Source organism: Gouania willdenowi, chromosome 6 (assembly GCF_900634775.1).
Source record: "Gouania willdenowi chromosome 6, fGouWil2.1, whole genome shotgun sequence".
NCBI lineage: Eukaryota > Metazoa > Chordata > Actinopteri > Blenniiformes > Gobiesocidae > Gouania > Gouania willdenowi.
Genome location: NC_041049.1, coordinates 9,863,345 through 9,887,793, shown reverse-complemented (window position 1 = coordinate 9,887,793; position 24,449 = coordinate 9,863,345). Strand labels below are relative to the sequence as shown.

The 24,449-nt window shown below is 37.6% G+C and overlaps 1 protein-coding gene across 1 annotated transcript in view; it reads right to left on the bottom strand.

The window, feature by feature from the left end:
• The window catches only part of tmtc2a (transmembrane O-mannosyltransferase targeting cadherins 2a), a 76,663-nt gene that overhangs the window by 16,699 nt on the left and 35,515 nt on the right, over positions 1-24,449 (bottom strand). Inside the window, exons 3-7 of the mRNA XM_028451520.1 lie at positions 6,927-7,761; positions 5,712-5,826; positions 5,018-5,103; positions 2,466-2,650; positions 931-1,009 (exon numbers count right to left, since the gene is read on the bottom strand). Of these exons, the coding sequence (XP_028307321.1) occupies positions 931-1,009; positions 2,466-2,650; positions 5,018-5,103; positions 5,712-5,826; positions 6,927-7,761 (1,300 nt within the window). The remainder of the gene's footprint in view (positions 1-930; positions 1,010-2,465; positions 2,651-5,017; positions 5,104-5,711; positions 5,827-6,926; positions 7,762-24,449) is intronic.

Here is a 24,449-nt window from a genome sequence, read left to right as displayed (position 1 = left end):
CCCTTTAAAAGCCTCCTGTGGGCAGGTGTTGCAAATTAGCACGTGCTAACACACTTAAATCAATACATCTGGGTAACCAATGTACGATAATTGTGATGTCCACATTAAATAAACAAATCAATAAATAAATGTGCACATTTATTTGAACATTTTGTATATATATATATATATATCAGTGGCCTCCAAGCTACAGCTCAATGATCCCAGTTTGAGAACCAGTGCCTGAAATAACTATTTAAAGTCATATGATCAATTATTTTAATTCATAAAGGAGAAAAAAAAATTTTTTAACCAACAACAAAAACTACAGATTTCCAAGGAAAGATATTGAATATTTTCATTCATATAAAACATTGGTGCTTAAGTCCTATCCTGCAAAGCTTCTATCAAAAAGATCAAAAGACAATAATACCTTCAAAATAATATGTCTGTTTTTTTGTTTTATGTTTGACTTTTATCTCTAAGACATGTAAGATAGTTTCTAGTTTTCAGAAATGTGATACTTGCAGAACTTTATTCACTTAAAGCTGATGGTTTCATGAATGAAACATAATAAACAACATCTGTATCCACTCAATATCACTGTATCATCAGGACGAGCCTCCAGTAATGTCATTAATGTTACAATAACAAAGGAGGGGATGGGTTTTATTATATGGATTAGTTTTAATTCTCTTGGGTATGAAACAAAGTCTGAGAACAATTTAAAGATGGAAGTTCAGTTTAACAGGGGACAGAGGGAATGTCATCACTTTGCACAAATTTAGCAAATTAAATGAAAAGGTTGGATTTTATCTGTGAAAATCCAGCCAAAGGTATTTATTACTACAGATTTTACTCATGTCTTATTGTCGTGGGATTTCTGTAACTAACTAAATATCAAAGTATTTCATAGAGTCTGGAGGTAGAAACAGGCTTAGTGTTACCCACCCATCATGTTGAAAAGGCTGTGAGGTGCAAACTGTTTGGGCATTTTCTGCACAGCTGCTCTGTATACAGACAAGGCCTCCTGTAGTGGTGGATAAAATAAAGGGTTAATATGAACCAGCAAGTCAGGGCTGCGTCACTCTATAGGGTGCCTAATGTAAAAACTAGGTCACTGTTTAAAAGCCAACATATTTTGAACATTTAGATCACTTCCCTTACATTCAGCTAATTTTTCTGTCATTTAAGACAAATTCATGCAAAACAGCATGTTCATTGTTAAAAATGTGTGCACAAAAAAAAAAAAAATCTAAACTTAAATGTAAATCTAAATGTTACATCTAAATATAAAGGTTAAATGTAAATCTAAATGTTAAACCTAAATCTAAATGTTAAATGTAAATCTAAATCTAAATGTAAATGTTAATTAGAAATCTAAATGTTAAATCTAAATCCAAAGGTTAAATGTAAATCTAAATGTTAAACATCAGTCTAAATGAATCATCATTTATATCACTTCCCTTACATTGAGCTAATTGTTCTGTCATTTAAGACAAATTCATGCAAAAGAGCATGTTCATTGTTATAAATGTGTGCACAAAAAAAAATCTAAACTTAAACATAAATCTAAAGGTTAAATGTGAATCTAAAGGTTAAATGTGAATCTAAATGTTAAACTGAAATTTAAATGTTAAATGTAAATCTAAATGTTAAATGTAAATCTAAATGTAAATGTAAAATGTAAATCTAAATGTTAAATCTAAATCTAAAGGTAAAATGTGAATCTAAATGTTAAATCTAAATAATACATCTAAATATCAAGGTTAAATGTAAATCTAAATGTTAAATTGGTTACAAAGTGTAAAGCTAAATGTTGAAATTATGCAAAGTGGGCAGGTCAGCGCCTGTCGATTACACGGCCCCACCCACACCATCGACTGTGGAGTGAGGAGAGGGGAAAAGCGAGACATGGCGGGATCACTCCAAACTGACAAAACCGAAAGAGCGCTAATGAATGGTGTGCTGATTGCATATAAGCTGAGGGAATGTGTGGACCACAGTTGAACAGACGTAGATTAACTGAGAGTACCAGCGTGCTGTATGTCAACTCACTTTTGCCAGTGATGAAGACACCGACGAGACAGAATACCTTGGAAGGTGGGCTATGTGGAGTGTGGGCGGGGCCACGTGATCGATAGGTGCTGACCTGCACACTTTGTATACTTTCTACACATTTAGGTTTAACATTTAGATTTAACATTAAAATGTAACATTGAGATTGAGATTTAACATTTTTATTTAACATTTATATTTAGATCTTACATTTAGATTTATATTTACCATTTAGATTTAGAATTTAACATTTAGATTTACATTTACCATTTAGATTTATTTTTCATGCATGCACATATTATATAGAACATGGTTTTTACATTAATTTGTAAATGTGAGAAAAGTGTGCTAAATGTTTAAATGTCGGCTATGAAACAGTGACCTAGTTTTTACATTCGGCAAGAATATTTGGTGTTTCCATCACTGACCTCCTGCTGGCCCTGCTCATGGAGCAGTTTTCCAAGGTTGTACAGGCAGCTGGTGACGGAGCTCTTATGGGCATGAGGATCCTTCAAGTTCTCATCAGGAATGTCGGCACAAGTGAGAAAAGTGCTTTTGGCCTCCTCCAGATTTCCCCGGTTCATCAGGATTATCCCCGTGTTCAAGTAGGCAGCTGTGGATCACAGGGACAGGAAATCCGTGTCAAAGTCGGCAAGAAAAAAAAAAATCCTGCACGTCGGAGTAGGAGCTGTTTAAGCTCAGTGTGGAAAAGAAATCTGCAAGTGTTTTTTTGCTTTTGAGATTTTGCAGACGTGGAAGCTGTAGGAAGAAATACTTTACACCAGACAGAGGTCAAAAGCAGAGAAGATTAGCATTAAATAAGAAAGCAAAAAGGTCCACATGAATAAAAGCAACATAAGATAAAGTCGGAGGAAAACACGAGATAAGCCATCAATCTGAAAAAAGGAGTGAGGAAAGGTGTCCTTCATCAAAACGTCCTTGAAGCCATAAAATGTCCAACCACCATTCCACTGAAGGCATTCAAGTGTGAAATTGAATTCCCCGATGTCATCTTGACATGAGTTTGGTCCAACAAATTACTACACGGCCATGAGAAAAACCTTAAATATTCTGAAAAAGTGTTTACTAAAGGCATTCCACAGGCTTAGAGTGAAATTTACAATCTAGTTTTTACTTAAAATTAGACATGGAATGAAATCTCGGGTCAAATTTAACCCATTTTTTAAACTACATTTTATTTTCCATGACATTTAAATTCAGTTTTTTTCTAAACAGGAACCAACATTTTATTGTGAGTCCAAAGCCATTTTATTATTAACAATTCCCACTGGGAACCACATTTTACCACGGTCATTAAATCGCGACCCAACTTTTTTTTTTTTTAAGAATTCAACCAACCAAATGTATTTTTTTTATTTTTAAAAAATAGCTGTAGAAAACACACATATATAATCTTTTTTTAACACATAAATGTAGATATTTTCCTTAGGGTTGCATTTCAACATGCATTTCACAGTATGCCTGTCAAAACAAAAGTTTATTTCAAAATAAAAGACAAGTCCAACATGAGCTACATTGCATTTTTTTGACCAGCTGTCCGCAACACACCCAGTACAGGTCCGCGACTCAGTTTTGGGTCCCGACCCACCAGTTGAGAATCACTGCTCTAGGCCTCACCTGATCATCATTTTACCATGCGTGAAAATATGTTTGATATGAGAATTAGATAAACCATAATCCTGAGGTGCCACAGTGGTATCTGTCATTGTGTCCTTGGGCAAGGCACTTCACCCATATGGCCAAGAATGAATGTAGTGTGTGAGTGAGTGTTGGTGGTGGTCGGAGGGGCCGATGGCGCACTATGGCAGCCTCGCTTCCTTCAGTCTGTCCCAGGGCAGCTCTGGCTACAATAGTAGCTTACCACCACTAAGTGTGGAGTGAAAGAATAATGCTTTAATTCTGTAAAGTGCTTTGAGTGTCTATGATAAACAGCTATATATAGTCCAATGCATTATTATTATTATTATTAATGAAGTCTTAACATAGTCGACTAGAAACACTGTGAATGCATTTGGTCCAGAATACATCAGTGACATGTTAGTCAGGTATGAACCCAGCAGGTCTCTCAGATCTATGGACACAGGTCAGATAGTGGAGCCCAGAGTTCACAGTTAACATGGTGATGCTGTGTTTAGTTGTTATGCTGCAAAGAAGAGGAACAAACTATAGCAGAGCTGAAGTCAGCATCCAATGTGAACATTTTTAAATCAAAGTTAAAGGCACTTTTTTTCTCAACTGCGTATGATTGAGAGAGAGATTTTTGGTTATGTTGTTGTTGATGTTTGTTGAATGATTTCAAATGTTTTTACTGATGATTTTAAATGTTTTGTTGCCAAGTTCGTATTGATTTTAAGCTATTGTCTTTTTGATCATGTAAAGCATATTGAGTTGCCTTGTGCATGAAATGCGCTTTCCAAATAAAATTGCCTTGCCTTGGCTTTTAGCTGATTCTTGATAAATAATAGCTTGTAGCAGTTTGTGGACCTTGAAATGGATTTGAAACCCCACCATGTTGCTTAGCAAACTGCCCCCCCCTTCAAACAGCCTCTGTGTCCCCCACAAAGCGAAACGGCTCTGGTTTTCATTACACTACTTTCACTTCTCATATTTTCGTGATGGGAAAGATTGAACAGAAGTTACTAAGGCTAATATATTTGGGTATTATTGGGTTTTTCTCTGACCAAAAATACATTGTATGGGTATCACTGTGAGATGGTCAGCTGTTATCCACATACGCTTTGATATGTTTTGGGTATCTTTTCCATTTAGGCATGCCAACAACTGGTCACACGTTACAAAAAATAGACAAATTGTTCTATTTTTCTGAACCACCAGCACTGAAATATGAAAAAACAACAGGAAATGAAACTTTAACCAATCAAAATCAAATGAACCCGAGAGTAAGTCATGAAAACTGAAGTGAGGCATGGAAATATTCCCATTTGTTTCTCTGACTCACATGCCAGTGTGGGCCGGCTCCCGATGGCCAGCTTGTAATAATGCAGTGCTTCGGAGTAACGCTCATTTTCCTGCAGCAGTAAACCCCTGTAGAGCAAAAAGTGAAAAAAACACAAGTTTTTTCTTTATGACACACAGAATTAAAGTTTCTGAGTGAAAGTAAACAAAAGCTTTAACCACAAACTGCAGCCAGAAGTGATGAAATGAAGAAAAAGAAAACAGAGAAGTAACTGTGGCTGTTTCTCTTTATCACCACATGGACTGAAGCATATCCACACACTAAATCCAACCATCCATCATCCTGGAAAAAACGCTGTTTGAAGAATGCAAAACACAGCTTGGTTTTTCCCCTCATAACTTAAGCGTGAACACAGAGCTGTAGAGACACAGGTCTGCTTTGAGGTTTTAGCACCTCTGACACCTTGTGTTGCAGGCTTATGTTCTCCAGCAGAATCTGCAAAAACGCAACGAGCCAAATCAGGAACAGAAGGTGCAAAGATCCAGTAGCTCGTGCCTCGCTTTCCATTACTTTTCCATTCAGTCTATCAATCTATGCCTTCGAATCCTCTCCCCTTTTTTTTTTTTTTAATCTGCCTGCCTTTCTTCTTCTCCTGTCGCTGCCACCACATGTGATGGATGAGTGGGGGATGAGAGCTTGTGCACCTCCAGGCTGTGACGATATCTTTAACACTCACAGGTTATACAGCATGTCAGCCATGTTCCCTCTGTAGTGCAGAGCGTTTCTGTATGCCTTCTCGGCCTCGGCCATCTTTCCCTGGTTCTTCAGGACGTTTCCCAAGTTCCCCCAGGCTGCAGGAGACACATGGAAGTCACACACACAAACTGTCGGTACAATTTCACAAGAAAATAACTCTCAAAATGTAAATCCTCGTTACTGCTAAGCTGCTTTACTTAGGTATAGCCCTTGTCTAGGCATCGAGGTAAGACGAGTCTTCTTTGGTTAGAATTACTGACATCGCTAAAAGTTGGAGCCTGAGATATTTTTCAATTGCAATCTTAGAGCAGTCTTTTTAAAATTGTGTCCCCTTGATACCCCTAAATGTGATTGTTTTTTATATACAATTTAATTATAAAATCTAAACTTTTGTAACTTCTCGACTTCTTGACGGCTGTTAAACTATTGATGAAATTTTGAAAATCTACAGTGACATAAAAAAACGAGCAAACCTCCGCCAAGCCCCAAATATCCATTTTGCCAGATATTGACAGTTATCTGGATCAGTTTTCCTGCAAAAAAAAAATATCAATACAATGTACAAATGTATGTGTAACCCAATTTTTTTTTTAGAAAAATCGCAATAAAATGCACAAACCGGATCCAATCCGGGTTAAGTTTGATGGGATAAGTGAGGAACCAACCCAATGTAACTGAGTGAACTATCATAAAGCCATGAGATATACATTTTGGGAAGATTTTTCAAACTCATCCAGATTCAGTATATTAAATTCCCTCCAAATGTTGATGGAATCTTCCATTGCATAAGGTCTATCTTTGGTTAACATTTTGTCAAAATCCGTGAAGTACTTTTAAAGTAATCCTGCTAACAGACTAACAAACAATCATAAATGCCTACTTGGCATAAGTAATGAAGACCATGATAGGTATGTATAGATACTGGTGAAGCACTTCTTTTTGGTTTTAATTAGTGAAGTGTTGGAAGTTGCACTTTTATTTTGAAGTATTTTTAGTGTTAGGTGATTTGTGAGAAGTTATTTTAATGGTTTAGGGGCCTGAGGTCTAAAACCTCTTTGGTTCTTGGGTTGGAGAAAGGGCTTTGGAACTGGAAACCCTAGTACAACCCTCATATGTACAAGCAAAACATGCAAACATTGACCTGTTACTGTTGTGTATGAAAACAAACTGAATGTTCTGTTCTCATCTCTCTTACCTTTAGCAGGATTCACATTAATCCCAGACTTATAAAGACTCTCTTCGTTGCTCCAGTCTCTGTTTCTTTGAACAGTTCGGAGTCCATTCAACAGCACTAGTCCTACGCAAAGAGACAAAACTGCTGCCTTGGAACATCTGCTGTTTAGTCTGAAATACAATGTTCTTGCACCAGTAGCTACCAGTAAGCAAAAGCCTATACTGGGGATGTACAGTACTCGCTCTGCAATTACAAAGCCCACATAAAAGAAAAGGTTGGTAGCGGGGATAAAAGGCAATGACAGAGCGCCGAGTGAAAAAAGTACAAGGCTTTCCGTTTGAGGCAGGAATGTCTGTGGAGGACTGTGATGAAGTCCAGTTGACCCATTAAGAGTAGTTGTTGGAAAGCCATGCTCTGTGTTGTGGTTTGAGTCTGTGGCATGGTAACCATTCCCATTTGTGATGGTTTTCCCGTTAGCGATATGGGGTTTTTCACTGGTTTCCCTGGATTTGACAGTGGGACCACGAAGAGCCGAGAAGGCCAAAACAATAAATCCAACATAAAAGGCAACGGTGTGAAGGTTCCTCCAATCGGCCAAGGACCTGACCAATGGCACGGCATCCATGGACCAATCAAAACTGAGTTTGTCGGGGCAGAGCAGCAGCCAGGCGTTGGCAGCGGGAAGGTAGAGGAAAGTTAGCGTTCGGGTGAGGAAATGTGGCGAGTCAGCAGCGGGGTTGTCAGAGTTGGAGAAGTTGGGAGGCCGACTCCCCATCCAGTAGAAACGAGCTGACAGCAGGATCACTCCAGAGGAAGCCAAGACAACGAGACTCAGCAAGACACTGAGGTTCTTTCTCTGGAAAGGGACAATACAAATTACTTAGGTAAACGGATAAATACACATCAGTAAAAATGTAAGCTCACAAAAGGCAGAACATTTTTCTGATCTTTATATCTACTGTAAAGTAAAATCAAGTTTAAACATGACAAAAAGTCATCAACACAATTGTTATAGAATGCTGCTTGGATTGAAGCATAAGATAAGCATAAGATAAGCATATAAGCATCAAAATACAAACGATTAGTTTGTTACCAATGATCCGTCATAAGACTACGACCACCTGTGCAAAGGCAGCCCTGTTTTATGGAGACAAGTAACCGATGCTACCGGCAGCAAGGTTGCAAAAAACAGACGGAAAAAAACAAACTCATGTACTGAAAAGCAAATAGCATTTGCTTTTCAGTACAAAATAACAATATTTCTTAAAAAAAATATTGTTATTTTTATTTTTTTAAACAAAATGAAACAGAAATTGCAATATAACAGGGAAATATCACGCATTTAAGCACAATTTTTCACTGTAAACGGTTGAACAAAGACACAGCGATGTCAAATCTAGCGCAAAATATGACATAATATAATGCGATATGATGAAGTTAACCTCCTGAAATGTAAAAAACTATTTAACACCCTCACCCTAACCCTCACCCACACATCTTGGGACAACAACCTGAATTTCCGCACATTTTTCTACCATATGAGTCCAATGTGTAACTTGATCAAATGGACGGATATCAAATGTCATGCAAAATCTTAAGTATTAAGCATGTTTGCCACAATTTAGCAGAAAATGCAGCACCATGCAGTCTACATGATGTAAAAATATCCGTACACATTCAAGCCGCCTATTTCTCAACCTGTACCAAGTGCCATATGAAACGGATGAGTGTTTTCACTTCATCTGCCAGTGGTCATAATATTATGGCTTATCAGTGTTGGCCAGTAGGCACGTTCAAAAAATAAAGATTTAGAAGCTTTTACTACCTGTTTGGAGCCAAAACAAAACTAGTGTACACATGTACACAGTTTTGTTTATGGTAATCGACTGTAGGAACTTTATTTCATCATAATAAAATGTGTCAAAACAATAAATGAGTCAGTGTTGAGATGAAATCAGTTAATTAATACACATTCATGAATCACACAGTGGGATTTGGCAAAGGCAGTGGGAAAAAAATGTAAGTGTTTCACACGGTTTGCCAGTAATTTCCTAAGTGATAGAAAATGTTTTATTTGACAATCCCATAAGTCACAACAGTGAGGCTGTTGATGAAATCTCAAGCCATGGGCTGTGACACACATTCAGTCATTAGGAGCCATTGATTCCACCTGAGCTCATCACTCTCACCTGTTACTAATTAGTGACTGACGTTATAAAAGGAGGGCGTGGCAACCATAGTTGGTTTAGTTTAATACTACCAGAGTCAGTACCTTCAGTTTGCTCTGGTAGTGCATTTAAATGGTAAATGATGTCATTAGTCTATTAATAAATGTTCAAATACCTTATCTCCCTTTTTCTCCTCGTACTCTCCCACTTTACATATTCTTTCTGTTGGCCTGTTGTTGTTTTTTTAAACACATTTCAGTGAGTTACATTCTTCCTAAATGACTTTCCAGATCCAGTTTTTGGACCTTTATTTACTTTGAATTGTTTTGTTTTGTCCACTGCAGTTTTCTTTATTTTTCCTCAGTCTATGACCTTTTATTTTTTTTTAATTTATTTTATTTATTCAGTTCATTTCTGACATGGTTGCAATCACAGAAATTCATTTTGACATTCAGAGCAAAATCACATCATTGTTTTTTTTTTTTTTTTTTTTTTTTGTCCTTTTGCATGCCGGAAAGGGTGACGGAAAAAAGCATTATGCTTATCCAGATCCGTCCCCTGATTTGAACACAGATCCTTTTACATCAAACCTCGTTTCTTCCCGAGTCAAACATTCACATCTTCTTCATAATTTCATCTTTTCATTGTTTTTTAATTATTATTATTATTTTAATTTAATTTATTTATTTTTTTTGTCCTTGTTGCATCCATTCTTCAGGGAGGAAAATGTAACAAAGCAATTTCCCTATACTTTATTAATACATGCACCCCATTTTCAAACACGTGGAATGAATTTTCAATTGACTCTAGCGCGTGAGCAGCTTTTCCCCCAAAGTCTTACTGTGATTCTTTGATTTGTGTTGCAGCAAATGTGACTGGTAATCAGCTTAGCACTCATTGTGTTGGTATGTAGATGCTGTTTACATCTCATAAGAGCATTACAGCTTTAGCGTTAGAGTCCAGCAGTCACGCAACACTTTTTGGCGTGTCGATGAAGGTTGAGTAAACAAGTGTTGACAAGTAGGAAGCTAAATACAGGCTTTAGGTGAGATGAGAGGGGAATTATTTTCATTTTGCACATTTGTAAATGATGTCAGTTACTGCTGAGACATCGATAGTAGAACGAGAACATCTTTGATAATCTGACTTGTAAATAATTCAGTTACACTCAGAAATACCAGTGACAGCCAACAGAGCACTGGTTCTTAACTGGTCTGTCTTTGGGAACCAATAATGCCAATTTATTACAAAATCAAGCAAAATTTCAACTTTTTGAGTCCATTAATAAATATATTTTAGCCTAAACATGAGATTTTAAAGATTATATCAGCAGAGCCACATTTAAAATCGTATTTTAGTGTAATTAATTAATACCAGAATGGATATCAGCTTGATAGGCTGCCTTTTATATGCCAATCCATTTCAATATATTAAAAAGACTCAAACTATGTAAACAAACTTGTCTTTAGCAGCTGTTTTTAATTTGAAAAGCTAAAAAAAAAAAAATGCATAAAAAGTGCAGTTTGAAATAACTTGCATCAGTAACTTGCAGTAACAGTAAATAAGAAAACATTTGTATGGACTTGCTTGTCTGTGCTGATGAGTGAATAAAAAGCATTATATATACACACACAGTCGAGCATTAACTTAGTGGCTGAAAGCCAACCACTTTTAAATTTTGTACTATATGGTAATGTTTACCTGTGCATTATTGTCCTAACCTTTAAATTCTCTGTGTACTGTTTTATAATGTGTTTATTGGGATCTATTGTTCCATTTACTTTTAACTTCTTTGTATACTCTTCTGTAATGCATTTTTATTGTGATATATCGTCTTATTCCCAAATTTGTATTTTATCTGCCTCGGGACTGCAGAGGCAAATAACCATTTAATGCTATGATCTGGCATATTTACGTCTACTGCTGTTAAACTACCGTAGATGTTTGTTAATGTGCACCGTCTCTATCAAACAAATGAATAAATAAATAGAATATCCTTTATTGGCTACTACAGCAATCAAATGTTTCCTAAGATTGCGAAGCAGCTTTTTTTTTTTTTTTTACTGGTATTTTTGCCCATTCATGTGTAGTGATGAACTCCAGCTATTTCAGTCCTTCACCCTGATATTTAGCTACTTACACAGATTCTCAATTAGATTCAGGTCTGGACTAATGTTTTTGTCCGTTAACCATTTCTTCTTCACCTTTACGTTGTGTTCTGGGTCGTTGTTGTGCTGACATGTCCACTGGTGACCAATGTCAAGTTCCTCCGCAAACTGCCTGATGATAATGTTGTAGGGATGTAACGATTCACTCAACTCCCGATACGATTCGATTCACGATACTGGGTTCACGATACGATTCTCTCACGATTTATTTTACAAAATGGGAATGTAGACAAATTATTTTTTGGGGAAAAAAAAAATAGAAAATACTGTATTATTTTCCTTTTATATTTCATTGTCAAAAGAATCCCTTGATAAACTATTCAAAACAATGCAATTTAACTAAAAATAAATCTTGAATGAAATAAATAAAGGAATAATACAAATGAAAATGAAGCCTATTAATTTAAATTCTGGTTCTATAATAAACAATGCAAAACTGCATAATAGTTCTTTTTCTTTTTAAAAGAGCAACTGAAAATGTATTTTGTGCCTTAACAATTGGACTTTAAAAAAAAAAAAACCGTGATTACACTGATTTACGTCATATTTGTTTGGACCAGCAGAGGGCGCTGGTAACACAGTGGTCGGTTGGCATGCAGAAATTCTTGCAGTGAAGAAGAGAAGCTATGCTAGCAGACAGAGCTAATAGAAAAACGTGACTTTTACAGATATTCAAGTAATATTACAGATATTCTTTCAGTGCTAACGGGGTAATGAATCATTTATTAACATATTTAAGAGTAGAAGGCAGCCAGAAAGAAAGTATTAGCAGACTCCGCCCGCCGCCTACACTTGTACACTTGCCCTCTGCTGGTTAAAAAAAGTACTGCGATTCAATTTTCAGAAAATAGATATCAACCGTGATACCTATGAATCGATTTTTAACTGCCTTACGATTAATCGTTACATCCCTATAATGTTGTTAGGAATTGTTGTTAGGAATGTAGCCATTTCCTGTGATTAAGTCTCTAGTCTGTTGGCCTAAAAACACCCCAAAGCATTAGGTTGCCACCAAAATATTTGACAGTGAGGATGTGTATTTAGACTTAGGATTGAAGGTCTCTCCTTTTTACACCAAATGAACAATACAACAATGTGGCCAAACAAGTACCTCACGTCATGTGACAATGTACGTCACGTTCTGTGACGTGTATTTGTGTAAAAAGTGTTTCCCTAGCACTTTTGCAACACATTTCAATATCAAAACACCTGAAACTCCTCATGAAAGCATTAAACTTTTGAGCTATATTTGAGTGTTTTTTAAAACTTCAGGTGTTCCCATCAACAGTTTTTATTGCGCTATTTAGATTTTGCGCATTTCCAAGGGTAATAATGTCTGTTGGACCTTCTTGCTTGAGATGTTGCCACCAGTAGAGCCCAGATTCAACAGGATAGCCATGGATTCCTTTTACCTTCTCACTACTCTCATGGCCAGCACAGGTTCCAACTTTGTCCTCTAAGATATATAGATAGAATATTTTGCACTGTAGTCTCTGGAACTTCAAAACATTTAGATATGGCCGTATAGCCCATTCCTGAACTAATGTATCTTCCCCACGACTGTCCACAAGCAGAAATGTTGAACGTGGGTCAGTTTTTGAGTCCATGGAGCAAAACCATCTAATCCTTTAAAAACTCACACTAAGGTAACAATAAGAGGTTTAGTATTAACTCGCCTGACCTACTCACTTCAGCTCAAAGGAAGTTGATGATGTCTCCAAGACTGTAAGCATGTTTTCTGGAGAAGTGAGCGCAGGAGTACGTGTAACTAAACCCCTGCTTTCTGCTGACCTGCCACTAGGAGGGAAATTCAAAAAATGCCATGATTATGGACGTTACTGCTGTAGCATTAAGACACGCCCACTCTGTCAGCCCACACCGCAGTACGCAGAGACAGACGGTAACACACACAATGATGTGTCTGTACACATACACACACATGGCAAGTTTATAAGCTAAAATGTGTCACTACAACTACAGACACAGCCTTACAGACACCACTCAGGGGCAAACAGCCCTGGTCTCCCACCACCACGCGCACATAGCAATAAGACGGACACACACGTCCGCGCTCACGCTGAGACAGACGGGAATACGCTCAGAATCTGCTCTTTGTAAAAAGCACAGAGTCAAAAACACCGCACACAAAACACAGTGGACTTCCTCATTGGCTGTCAATCAATGCTTCCTGAGGGCTGTGATTGGAGGGAACCCTCCTCCCTCTTCTCAGCTTTTATGGGAGGGGCGGGGCTAACGATCAAAGTTGATGATGCAGGGCAATCTTAAAGAATCAGTTTCAGCCAATAGTAAAATTAAATTGTAATAGCTCACGTTCAACCCTTAGAAACCAGTATATCGGACATTTTACAGTTAAATACGTACAATTAACATACTTTTACTAAAATGTAAAGAGTGGGACTAGGATTAATAAACAGCACTATTAATATCCAAATGCATATTTATTCAGTAGGTACTCTTTAAGTGCTTCATTGTTTTGGAGAAACTCAATAAGAACTGAATGTGTGGAGAAAAAAAATTGATATTGATTGATGTACAGAAAAGAGGGTTATATTGAGGATAACAGAGCATTTTACACACGAGAAGAATCAATGCGTTTATTGATGGATTGATTGGATCTCATGGTAGGAACATTTCTAAAAAAAACCCAATGGTGCTTGGTTTTAGAGGATTAGCCAAAGCCAACACGAGTAGTCTGTATTTGAGCGAATACGGTCCATTCTGCTTCTTAATGCCTTGTGGCTTCCCAATTTTTTCCTTAATTAACTTTCCAATCAATCACAATCACACACACACACACACACACACACACACACACAACTTTTGCAGAGAACAGAGCTGGCTTTGCTTGCATGTGATATATGAGCAGTTTAAAGCACAAAACCTCAGAACAAATGACTATTTTTATAGCTGGATTTTAAATTAGTTCTTTTAATTGATGAGATTAGGGATAATTTAAGAAGGTAAAATGTTCAATCCAATAGTGCTGAAGTCAGGTTTGACCTTTGCAGCCTTCACTAAGTGGAGTCTTTAAAGGTCAATTGAAAATAGATCTTCTATAAGGCAGCGTTTCTTTCCTAACAACTCGGTCATTCGCTTCACAGAAGCTGCCACTAATTGCTCTCAAAGGCTTTTAAATATATTTATTAGTCTGCGTATGTATTGATCCTCTGATAAGTCGAGCTTTAAGAGGAAAAGTAATGAGTTGTAATAAGGCGAGAAGCTTCTCAGTCATGTGGTTCATGGTAATACTGATCAATACTGGGCAAATGGACTTGATTACAGTTCTCTAACAATGTTTACTTGTTTTGTCAGTAAAAAAAATAATGTTTTAGATAATCAACAGTAGATTTGACATTGATACTAATCCTGATTTATTAGCATAATAAGGACTCTGCCATATTTTAAGGAGGACTGTCATGTCAATACCTTAAACTTTAGACTTTGGGCTACAAAGTTGAAATAATAATAACTTTTGAAAATAAATTCAGAGTTTGTTTAGGCATTCATACATTTAGCATTACAAAATGCAAACCATTGGAAATGGACTTATATTTAACAGATTTCATAGTTTTATTGCCAAAATCACTTCTTTTCTTTTTTTCATAATTTTAAAAGGATATCAACTTTCAAAAGTCACTCAACTTTGACTTGACTCATGTCACCTAAACTAAATTAGGAAAAACTCATTTTTTGAAAATGTATGAAAACTGAGTTATCTGCTTTTGCAATAGAACTTTTTAATATAGACCAATTAAGACATAAAATTATATATATATGTTTTTTTTTTTTTTTAAATCAATGAGTGCGAGGCAATATTTTTGGAGATGATGATAAAATTGTGTGAACATCATATTAAAGAGCAGGTTAGGGGTTATGGGAGCGGAGACTCATGAAACACATTAAGTTTAAATGGAACCCACATTTGAGATTTTGTGTGAGAAAAGAGCGTGTCTTGCAAAATTTGCCAAGTCCCTTTTGTAAATCATCTCTAAACCAATGGAATCCAATGATCCTATCTTAAACTTTAATAATTTGAGTTCTCTGGTCAATGTGTGAGACAATTTCTGTTCATGACCGCGAAGTTTATAAACTTCTAGAAGTATATTAATATACTTCTAGAAGATATTAAACCGCAAATTTATATCAATCTCCACATTATGATATTATTATTATTATCAGTGGAAAAATGAAGAGTGCGTCACTAAAAAAAAACTCATCCAAAGCTTTTAAAGGTTTCAAAAGGGATTTAGATTTTTTACATTTCATCATTCTCAGTCTTGCAGCTGTCGAAATGAAATTCTTGGGAACCAGTTTTCACTATGAATGATTAGCCCTCGTGAAATCTGTGGATTCATGGCTGGCGTAATCCGGAGCCAACTGTCAAATGTAGCCTCCTGCTTGCTCCAAATGTTTGAACCTAATGCTTGGGTTTGGATTTTTATTTGGAAATTTAAAGTCATTTAATATGGCTTTTCCACCACAACTTGAAATTCTCTTTCCGTTAATTTCCCCCTTTTGTCTTTGAATTAATTAATTCATTCATCTTGATGTCACACACAAAATCTTTTTAGCTTCTAATCATCTCTTACACAACGCTATTGGCCCTCAAAGTACGGTAATGAAAAGTGCTGCTGATGAGTGTTGGTTCCATTGCGAGAATGTAATCGCCCAACTTTTTGTTTTAGACCAGTGACCTGTCTAAGTGTACCGGCTTTCATGCTCTAAAGCAGACATACGCAACTGGTGGCCTGGGGGCCACATGCGGCACTGTTTTCTTTGGTGTGGCCCCAGAAGAAAAAGCAGAAAATAACAAAAATACACAAAATTACTCCAAAAAACCAATAAAAAAAAATACAAAAGGGCAACAAAAATTATATTTTTAATCTAAAAACACATTCAATAACAAATATACACAAATTACTTTTATTTATGTAATTTTCTTATTTTTAAAACTTTTGTTTATACACAAAATAACTTTTCTATGTTTTGATTGACTTTTTTATTTTTGTTTAAAATTTTTTTATTTATTTTTATACACAAAATGACTTATGCAACATACAAAACCAACACAAAAACAGAAACCCTCGATGACTGCTCATCAATCATAATTCTAAATGCTGACATAAATGTTGATCCTGCGATTCTCAGATCAGAAAATCACATTGTTTGTGGCCCCGCTGCTTTAAAAGGTACATTTTCTCCTTTAACAGATCTCTCACTTTGGATATTAGGAGCCTCAAGGTCATGATGATGCTCTGGTGTGGCTCTTACACCAAAGAGAGGCTTAGTTCTAGAGCTTTTAAATATCTGAGGAGACATAGGAAAGCTCCAGCACTGGCACCAAGGACCAGTGATGGATCCTCTCCAGGAAACAGTGGTTGAGACAGCTGGGAAATACTCCAGGGCTGCTGACCAGAATTAGGAGTAAGGATTGGTTTGATAGATGCAGGGATGAAGTCCTAAATGCACCAATAAGGTACGATAAACAATCATAGTCGCACCTATTTGAAATTATCATCAACTCCTGACCTCTAACTCTAAACTAAATTGACAGTTTAGTTGAAAGTTTTATTTTCTATGGTTTGAAAAGGGCTAATGAGAAAATGGCCAAGTATTTTTGGTATTTTAAACCCATTGATTATCGAATTTATTTAAAAATATCATTTTCTAGATGATTCACATTTGGTTATTGCTTTTTTAGAATGACTGACGTGGTCCAGATTCAACACCACATTTAGCAATTCCTTCTCAGTGACATGGGCTTGGTAAGGCTTTGAAAGCCACACACACACACACGGTGTGTTTGTATCACTCACGTCTAACAGCACCAGTGTTTGACACGTTACCATTGACATAGGGATGAAAGCTACAATGAGGCACAGATCCAGATCTTTTTCTAAGACATTAATGGTCTCTGGGATTGCTCTGACTTGGCGCAACTCATCCAAGTCATCCGAAAGCAATGTTGCCACTGAAAGGGAAGACTTTGATGGATTGACCCAATTACCCGAATTCACTCCAAGAAAGCCCCTGGCACAGGGACCTTAATACGACATTAGACCCTTGCACGCTATTTACAATGATAGCTGATCTTGGGGGGGGATACCATGTGAGGTAATTCAAAATCCTGTATGTTAGAATTATGCTGGGGGAAAAAATTAAAATTAAAATTATGCAGGGATGTCAAAATAAATCCATACATGCAAACACAACAATGAGCCATAACATTGCTATAACTTTACGGGAAGTTAAACTGGCCAAAAAAAGTTGATCTGATAGAACACCATCAAACCTGCAATTCAAACGGATGTTTCTGACACAAGTAACCATCTAAGCCTCACTGAAGACAATTTCCACCCCATCATGGAAACTGTAAGCGTATGGGCCTATTCCAGCAACAAAACCAGAGTTTTAGGAATGGTTTAATGGCCCCAGTGTAGTAGAGGTGTTGGCTTAACTGGGATACACGCACATACATAATTGCGCTGTTTTTGTCCTGATTTTTCCCCCTTCCCGACCAAGAACGGCAAACACCAGATTCTTTTTTAAGATTGTCTTATAAGATTCTCCTGTGGTCGGAGGTGGATTAAGTGATTTTTTTTTTTCTTTCTTTCTCGATAATTGACTCCGAGACGCGTCAAGTTCAGTATTTACGACCAAAACTCCTCGCGTGTGTGTGTGTGTGTGTGTGTGTGTGTGTGTGTGTGTGTGTGTGTGTGTGTGTGTGTGTGTGTGTGTGTGTGTGTGTGTGTGTGTGTGTGTGTGTGTGTGTGTGTGTGTGTGTGTGTGTGTGTGTGTGTGTGTGTGTGTGTGTGTGTGTGTGTGTGGGGTAAAAGCCAATGACTCCAAACTCATGACCCTCTGATTAGTGACGTTGAACAGAATGTTTCCAACCAACAAGCGAGTTGACTGAATAACATATAATTCTGCGTTCCAGGCAACTTGGAACTTGGCATTTCCGAGTTGAAAATTCCGATCTCCGAGTTCAACTGAGTTCAGCGGCAGCACGTAGAAATATCTGATATATTTATATATATATATATATATATATAGTCGTTAAACTCCTTTTTAAAAAATCTGTTATCAAGCATTTTTAGGGATCTAATCAATAAAAAAAAATTGAAGCTATTGCCGTACTTCCTAAAGGACCTATTAAGGTTGTTTTGCATCTGTGGGTACTATTTTTATTTTTCAAGCAACAGGATACAGGTAGTTTCTTTGCTGGCTGTTGTTTGTATGAGTGTAAATTGAGACCTAAATGTGTGCTGGACATAACTCAAGCTAGCATTCACTATTATGAATAATGAATGCTAGCTTTCTAATAATTTCATTATTAGAAATACAAATGATTAGAAATTTGTAATTGTTATTTCATGCAATAAAACACAACATTTGGCACTGGCTTTAAATTTGATTATTTATGTGATGGCATCTTGCATTAAACTCATTGCTTTAAAAAAGTACACGTATAACCAACTGAGAATAGACCTGAGAGTCAGCTGAGGACACACTTAACAACTCAGGATCCCCTTAAAGACGAGCTGGGAGTACTTATGACAAAACTTGTGGGAGGATGACTGGACGCCATGACACGGATCACAGGCAAACACTTAACAAATCGCAGTGACTTATTAAAATAAGATCATGGACTTACAGCAGAATAATAATAACCTGTTTGTGACAATAATCAGGTTTTTCAGAAAAGGATTTCCAAATAGTTTTATATGGACTGGAAGATCGGGGTTGAACTCTCGGTCTTTTTTAATGTGTTCTTTTTATTTATTGTTGCCATTTTTCACCGGTAGCTTATCTTACCCATACAGTTTTTCTTTTCAATAGTGATCAGTGATTTGGACACATTGCTGCAACTTCTCGTATGATGAGTGAAATTGCAGTTATTCCAGCTTTCGCGTCCTTCTGATTCTCAGTGAAGTTTCCACTCATTGTTGTAATCACATACAGGCTGAGACAGACCTAAGGTAGGGTTTTTCCTTTTTTGTTTTAAGGTGCCTTGTTACACCTCAGAGCAAACGTTCAGTCATTTCTGTCACTGGTAGCAAGGATGATGGTTTTGTTGCTTTTGCTTCCATTTTTCATGAACTGCATGAACTTTTTCTATGAAAAAAGGCCAATTTCTCTCAAATATTGTTAAAATAACAATACACACAAAAGTTTCACTACCAGCCATTTTCAGAATGGCTACCTCCCTCAATGCCAGCCATTTTAGTGCATTTTGACAGAATATTTTGTACTATGACAATCTAAAATCTGAAACCAGATTCTGAAAGATTAGTCTCTCTACTTTCATCAAAAAAATAATTTTGTTTCTAGCTTGTTTCTTTCTTCCGTAATCAGCAGTTGAATTTAGAGGCAAGCTGAGAAAAAAATACTTTTGCTGAAAAACCTTGTCAGTGACTGAGGATTTTTTTTTCTTGCTTTTGGAACACCTCAACATTGGTTTCATTTGATGGCAAAATTAGTATTATTTTGCTATCTGGGTCAGAATTGAATGTTTTCTTACTGTATTTTGGCCTTCCTCCAAGTCTCTCCCCCTCATTCTCCACACACGCAACTTCCTCCTACTCCCGGAGATGCCCAGACTCACTGCTTGCCCCGTTTTGTTGATCAATTTCGCTCATGATTGCGACACTCTCAATAGTCCACTTAGTTCCACACATGCTCTGGTCGAGTGTGCACTGCTGTGAGGTGCTGGGAGCTTCACAATCTTCCCTTGTAGTGCCATTTTCTGCCTCGTCTCTGGCTTCTCCCTTCCCAGAGATGGTAATAATCATGGCAAACCTCTCATCCAAAGGTGCGTTGCTGCCACCTACATGGCACCAGTTGGTCACTACATCATAGTACAAGCTTGATATTCATAAGAAAACTCCATCACACTGTCCCCCGTTGAAAAACACAATTGACTTATTTTTACGTCAATGGCAGCGAGCGTTTGGATTTGAAATGGCGTAGTTTTAAGTCAATGGCAGTGAGTGAGTTAAGTGAAAAACTAAAGTTGGTATAATATCAGCCAACATTGAGATATATGACAAGTGCATAAAAATTGCAAGAAATCAAAGGCCCTTTTCCAGGTTTGAAAATGTAGGAAAGCTTTCAAGAAGAGAAAGATCTCAACATTGACACTAACAAAGTTTAGCTTGCAGCTATAGATAGGAATTCATGATAACTGGGCGGCATGCACACAGGGGAAACCCTAATTGAATGCTACTGCATGGGGATAATTGGTGGAGCATTCATCAAGCTGTCAGCTGGTTACATTCAACTTAATCTGTGTGTCTGCAGCGCTCATTGAGACAAATGACTGGTGATGGACAATAGAGGGATCTTGTGGTGTCATTAGCGGTTTGCATTTGACCTGTTACCAAGTTGTGCCGCATAATCGCTCCCTGTCGTCTTTTATTTGGCTCAATTTTTTTTTTAATAATTTTTGAAAGCTGGCTTATTAAGAGAATTAAAGATTCCAACAAAATCCATGTGGTCCGTGAAATCTTTAAAGATGGTGTACTTGCCACCTTAAAGTGTGAATTTTAAAACTGGGAATCTACTAGGGGAAAAGTGGCTGGCAGAGACCCCAACAACCAGTCCAACACTGGCTTAGATAAACAGAGAGAGAGAAAAATGATGGGGGAAATTTGTCCCAATTGAGGCTTTGTCAAGAGATCTTACCATCTGCTTAAATCCTTCTTTTATTAAAAAGATGGTTTTCTTGCTTCTAAAACAACCAACTGTTCAACAACCAACATATTCACCTGGAATTTCAAGCTTGTTTCATTATCCCAACAGACCGCTGCAGATGCCGCACTTTCCTTTGTCTCCATCTGTCACTATTAAACCTCCCCCAGTTTCACACCTTGTCTCATTTGGAATCTCATTTTGATCAGATTGCAAAAGAAATAGGACAGGTTGTGTGGATTTTCATTTTCCTACTATTGGTGTCTGCTGTGGGCACACCCTGTAACGAATTGTAGCTCTAGAAACAAAATCAGCTGCATGGTTTGCCTCAGTACATCTTTGAACTCTTTTCTATTTCATGCAGAATAAAAAACAGTAGGTTTGTTCTTCAGAGTGCATCGTGCAGTGTGAGTCTGTGAATAGATAAAAAACAAGAACTGAAAGCATAGTTTCCTTGTCTTTAGTTTGTCCTCTCTTTTGCTTTCTTATGCATCCAAGAGACGTCTGGCTCATAGTCGAGGAAATGATTGCCCTCGTGGCAGGCCCTGCCCTTTAACAAGTTCCCTGCCAAGATAACCGTGACTGTGGCCGTAGATGAGGGCATTACCAGGGTGATAAACGGGCCAGATGTGCTGACAGTGGCGGGAAGCAATGAGGGGGTGGAGGGGATTGGCACTGGGAGCTGTCGGGTTGGCACAGCCATGTTAGACAGGGCTATTGTGTCTGGACAGAGAGGTGGAGGCTGCTGATGGCATCCTCATGATACTGTTATATACATAAGTCTGATATCACGCTGATGACACCTGTGATTAGCATCTATGGCTTTTAATTCCTTCATCATGCTCAGTAATTTGTGTTCAGCGTGTTGCATATCACACAGATTTCACCCTTTTAAAATCCACAATGAAAACATTTTCAGTAACACGTTACTTGAAGTTTGATATACAAAAGGCTGACATTACGCTGTCTTTCTGTCATTACTATGAATAATGTCATGAAGGCTGTCATTAAGTGTTGGTTGTTACCCTAACCCTTATAGTTCCTTACCTAACTCCTAACCCATCGTTACCCGAACCCCTAACCCTAATAGTTCCTTACCTAACCCCTAACTAACCCATCGTTACCCAAACCCCTAACCCAAGTAGTTTCTTACCTAACCCCTAACCCTAACCCTTATAGTTCCTAAGCTAACCCCTAAACCTAACCCATCGTTACCCGAACCCCTAACCCTAATAGTTCCTTACCTAACCCCTAACTAACCCATTGTTACCCAAACCCCTAACCCAAGTAGTTCTTTACCTAACCCCTAACCCTAAGTTATCCTAACCCTAACTAGATCCCTCCATCTAACCACAAAAATGCCAACACAGCTCCAAAGGTGTCATCATTTAGCGACCAAAACTTATTGACAGCCTTCATGACACCTTATTCATGCTGATAGATACTGAAAAACTTCAAGTAAAGTGTTATTGAAAATGTTTTCACTATGAATTTTAAAATGGTGAAATCTGCCTGATATGCAACTTACAGAACACAAATTACTGAGCATGAAAAAGAAAAGAAAAATTGTGCACATGGCCAGAAAGTTATGAAAAATGGGGTTATTGTGTCGGCATAGAAGGACGTTGAGCCCACAAATCTGGCTCCTTCATACATTGTGTAAAATCTATGGGACCTTGACTACCTAAAAGGACCTGACAAGCATGCAGAATAACTGCATTTAAGGAACTTGGTTATTAAATCATAACTTTTCTACATTCTGGTCTTTCCTCTGTATCCATCATCTGCCAACGACTTGCTTACCTCTGCAGATTTTCTGGATGACTGAGTACAATTTGACAGACAGGTGCTGTTTTGTATCCGCCATGGTCAGCTGGCTGTGAGCGCACGTCCATTATCGCACACAAACATCCAGCTCACCTCATTCACTGTTGCCAAGCAGAGAAATAACACAAAAAGCCTCCAGTTACCAACACACGCTTCCCTCACAGTTCTCATGTGGCCACTCACAACAAAACCTTTAATAATAGTGGTGTTTCTGCCAAAAGCTACTTCTGCAAAAGTTTCCTCACAGGTAGCTATCGTCAAGCCTCTCATGCCTTCAGCTAATTACTTTTTGTTTTCTCAATTTGATTGCACAAATTTGCAAAGAGCAAGAAGTTCGTACAAAGCAAAACAAGGGACATGCATGACGTCCAGGCCAGCAGGGGTATTCATAGAAGTTTCCACATGGAAAGGCTACTAAATAAAGACCCTGCTGCACACAGAGAAGCATTCAAAGCCAGACTGTCCTTTCTCAGCAAACCCAAGGGGACTTTTTATTGAACTACTAAAACTTTTTATGAGGACCATCACAGTGGCTCTGAGCAGTTCCTCTAATCAGATGTGGAGTGTGGTTTGAGGCAGAATCTTATAATCGGATGAGTCACTGCGTCAAGGTTGTCCTCCTGAGGACTAGTGGAAGGTAGCCCTGCAGACGTCTCTCAGCAAGAAAGGCTAGTGGCGTTGCTTTTTTTGGGGGTTCACATTTGGTGCACACGTTTCCAAACAAGTGACCCAAAATATGCACCTGAGGCTGGATTTTAGATTATCTTGCACCTACTTCCCCAAGCTTTAAATTGAGAAACTAAGCCACGCAAAGAAAATTGCTTATTCCTATTGTTGGTTTCCCTGAAAGCACAAAAACACCACCAGGCAGAATTCCTCATTAAAGTTTTCCTGCATCTGTTTAGTGTTGCTAATTGAAGTAGGTTGCAGCAATGTAAGAAGGCGTAAAGCTTCCCCTCGACATCCATTATTTTCCTGTTTCCAGAACCGAATGATAAAAGCTCATTCTTTATGCAGTGACTGGAGGCTCAGCACAAGCAAACAACTTTCCCAATTACGCTCCTGATGAGAAGTAAACACACTATACACACATATTCAAAGCTACACAAATCCTAATCACCATCATCAAGTAGTTAGAACTTGCTAACTAGGTTGTCGTTGAGGAGAGGAAGAGGACATTGGATATGCAAGGGATGCCAAGGTGCTCAATTTAATATATGGTTCTCAACCTTTTCAGCCTGCGACCCCCTAAATAAAGGCGCCCAAGACCGGTGACCCCGATTGTACCTGAAGGTGGTTGAACACAGACATAAACATTGAAAAACAGTCATGTGGAGACAGGGCCATCTATAAGTGGGAATAAAGGGGAGAGATTTTTGGGGTCCATCCATAAAGTCAGCAAAATGATGGTCCATTGTTCTATGAATCTGTGATAACCACATTTATTCATTGATATGAATAATATCTGTCATTTCAGCAACTTTAGTTTTGGGCCATAGTATAGCCATCTTAAACATGCAAATCATTGTTTTAATCAGAAATAAAATGTGTTAAAAGTGACCAAAAATAGTAGAAAAGGTGGTGAAATGTGTCAAAAGTTGCAAATTAGAGTGGGCAAAAACAGAAAGAAATAGTGGTTAAAGTGTCAATATTGTCTTAAAAGTAAGAAC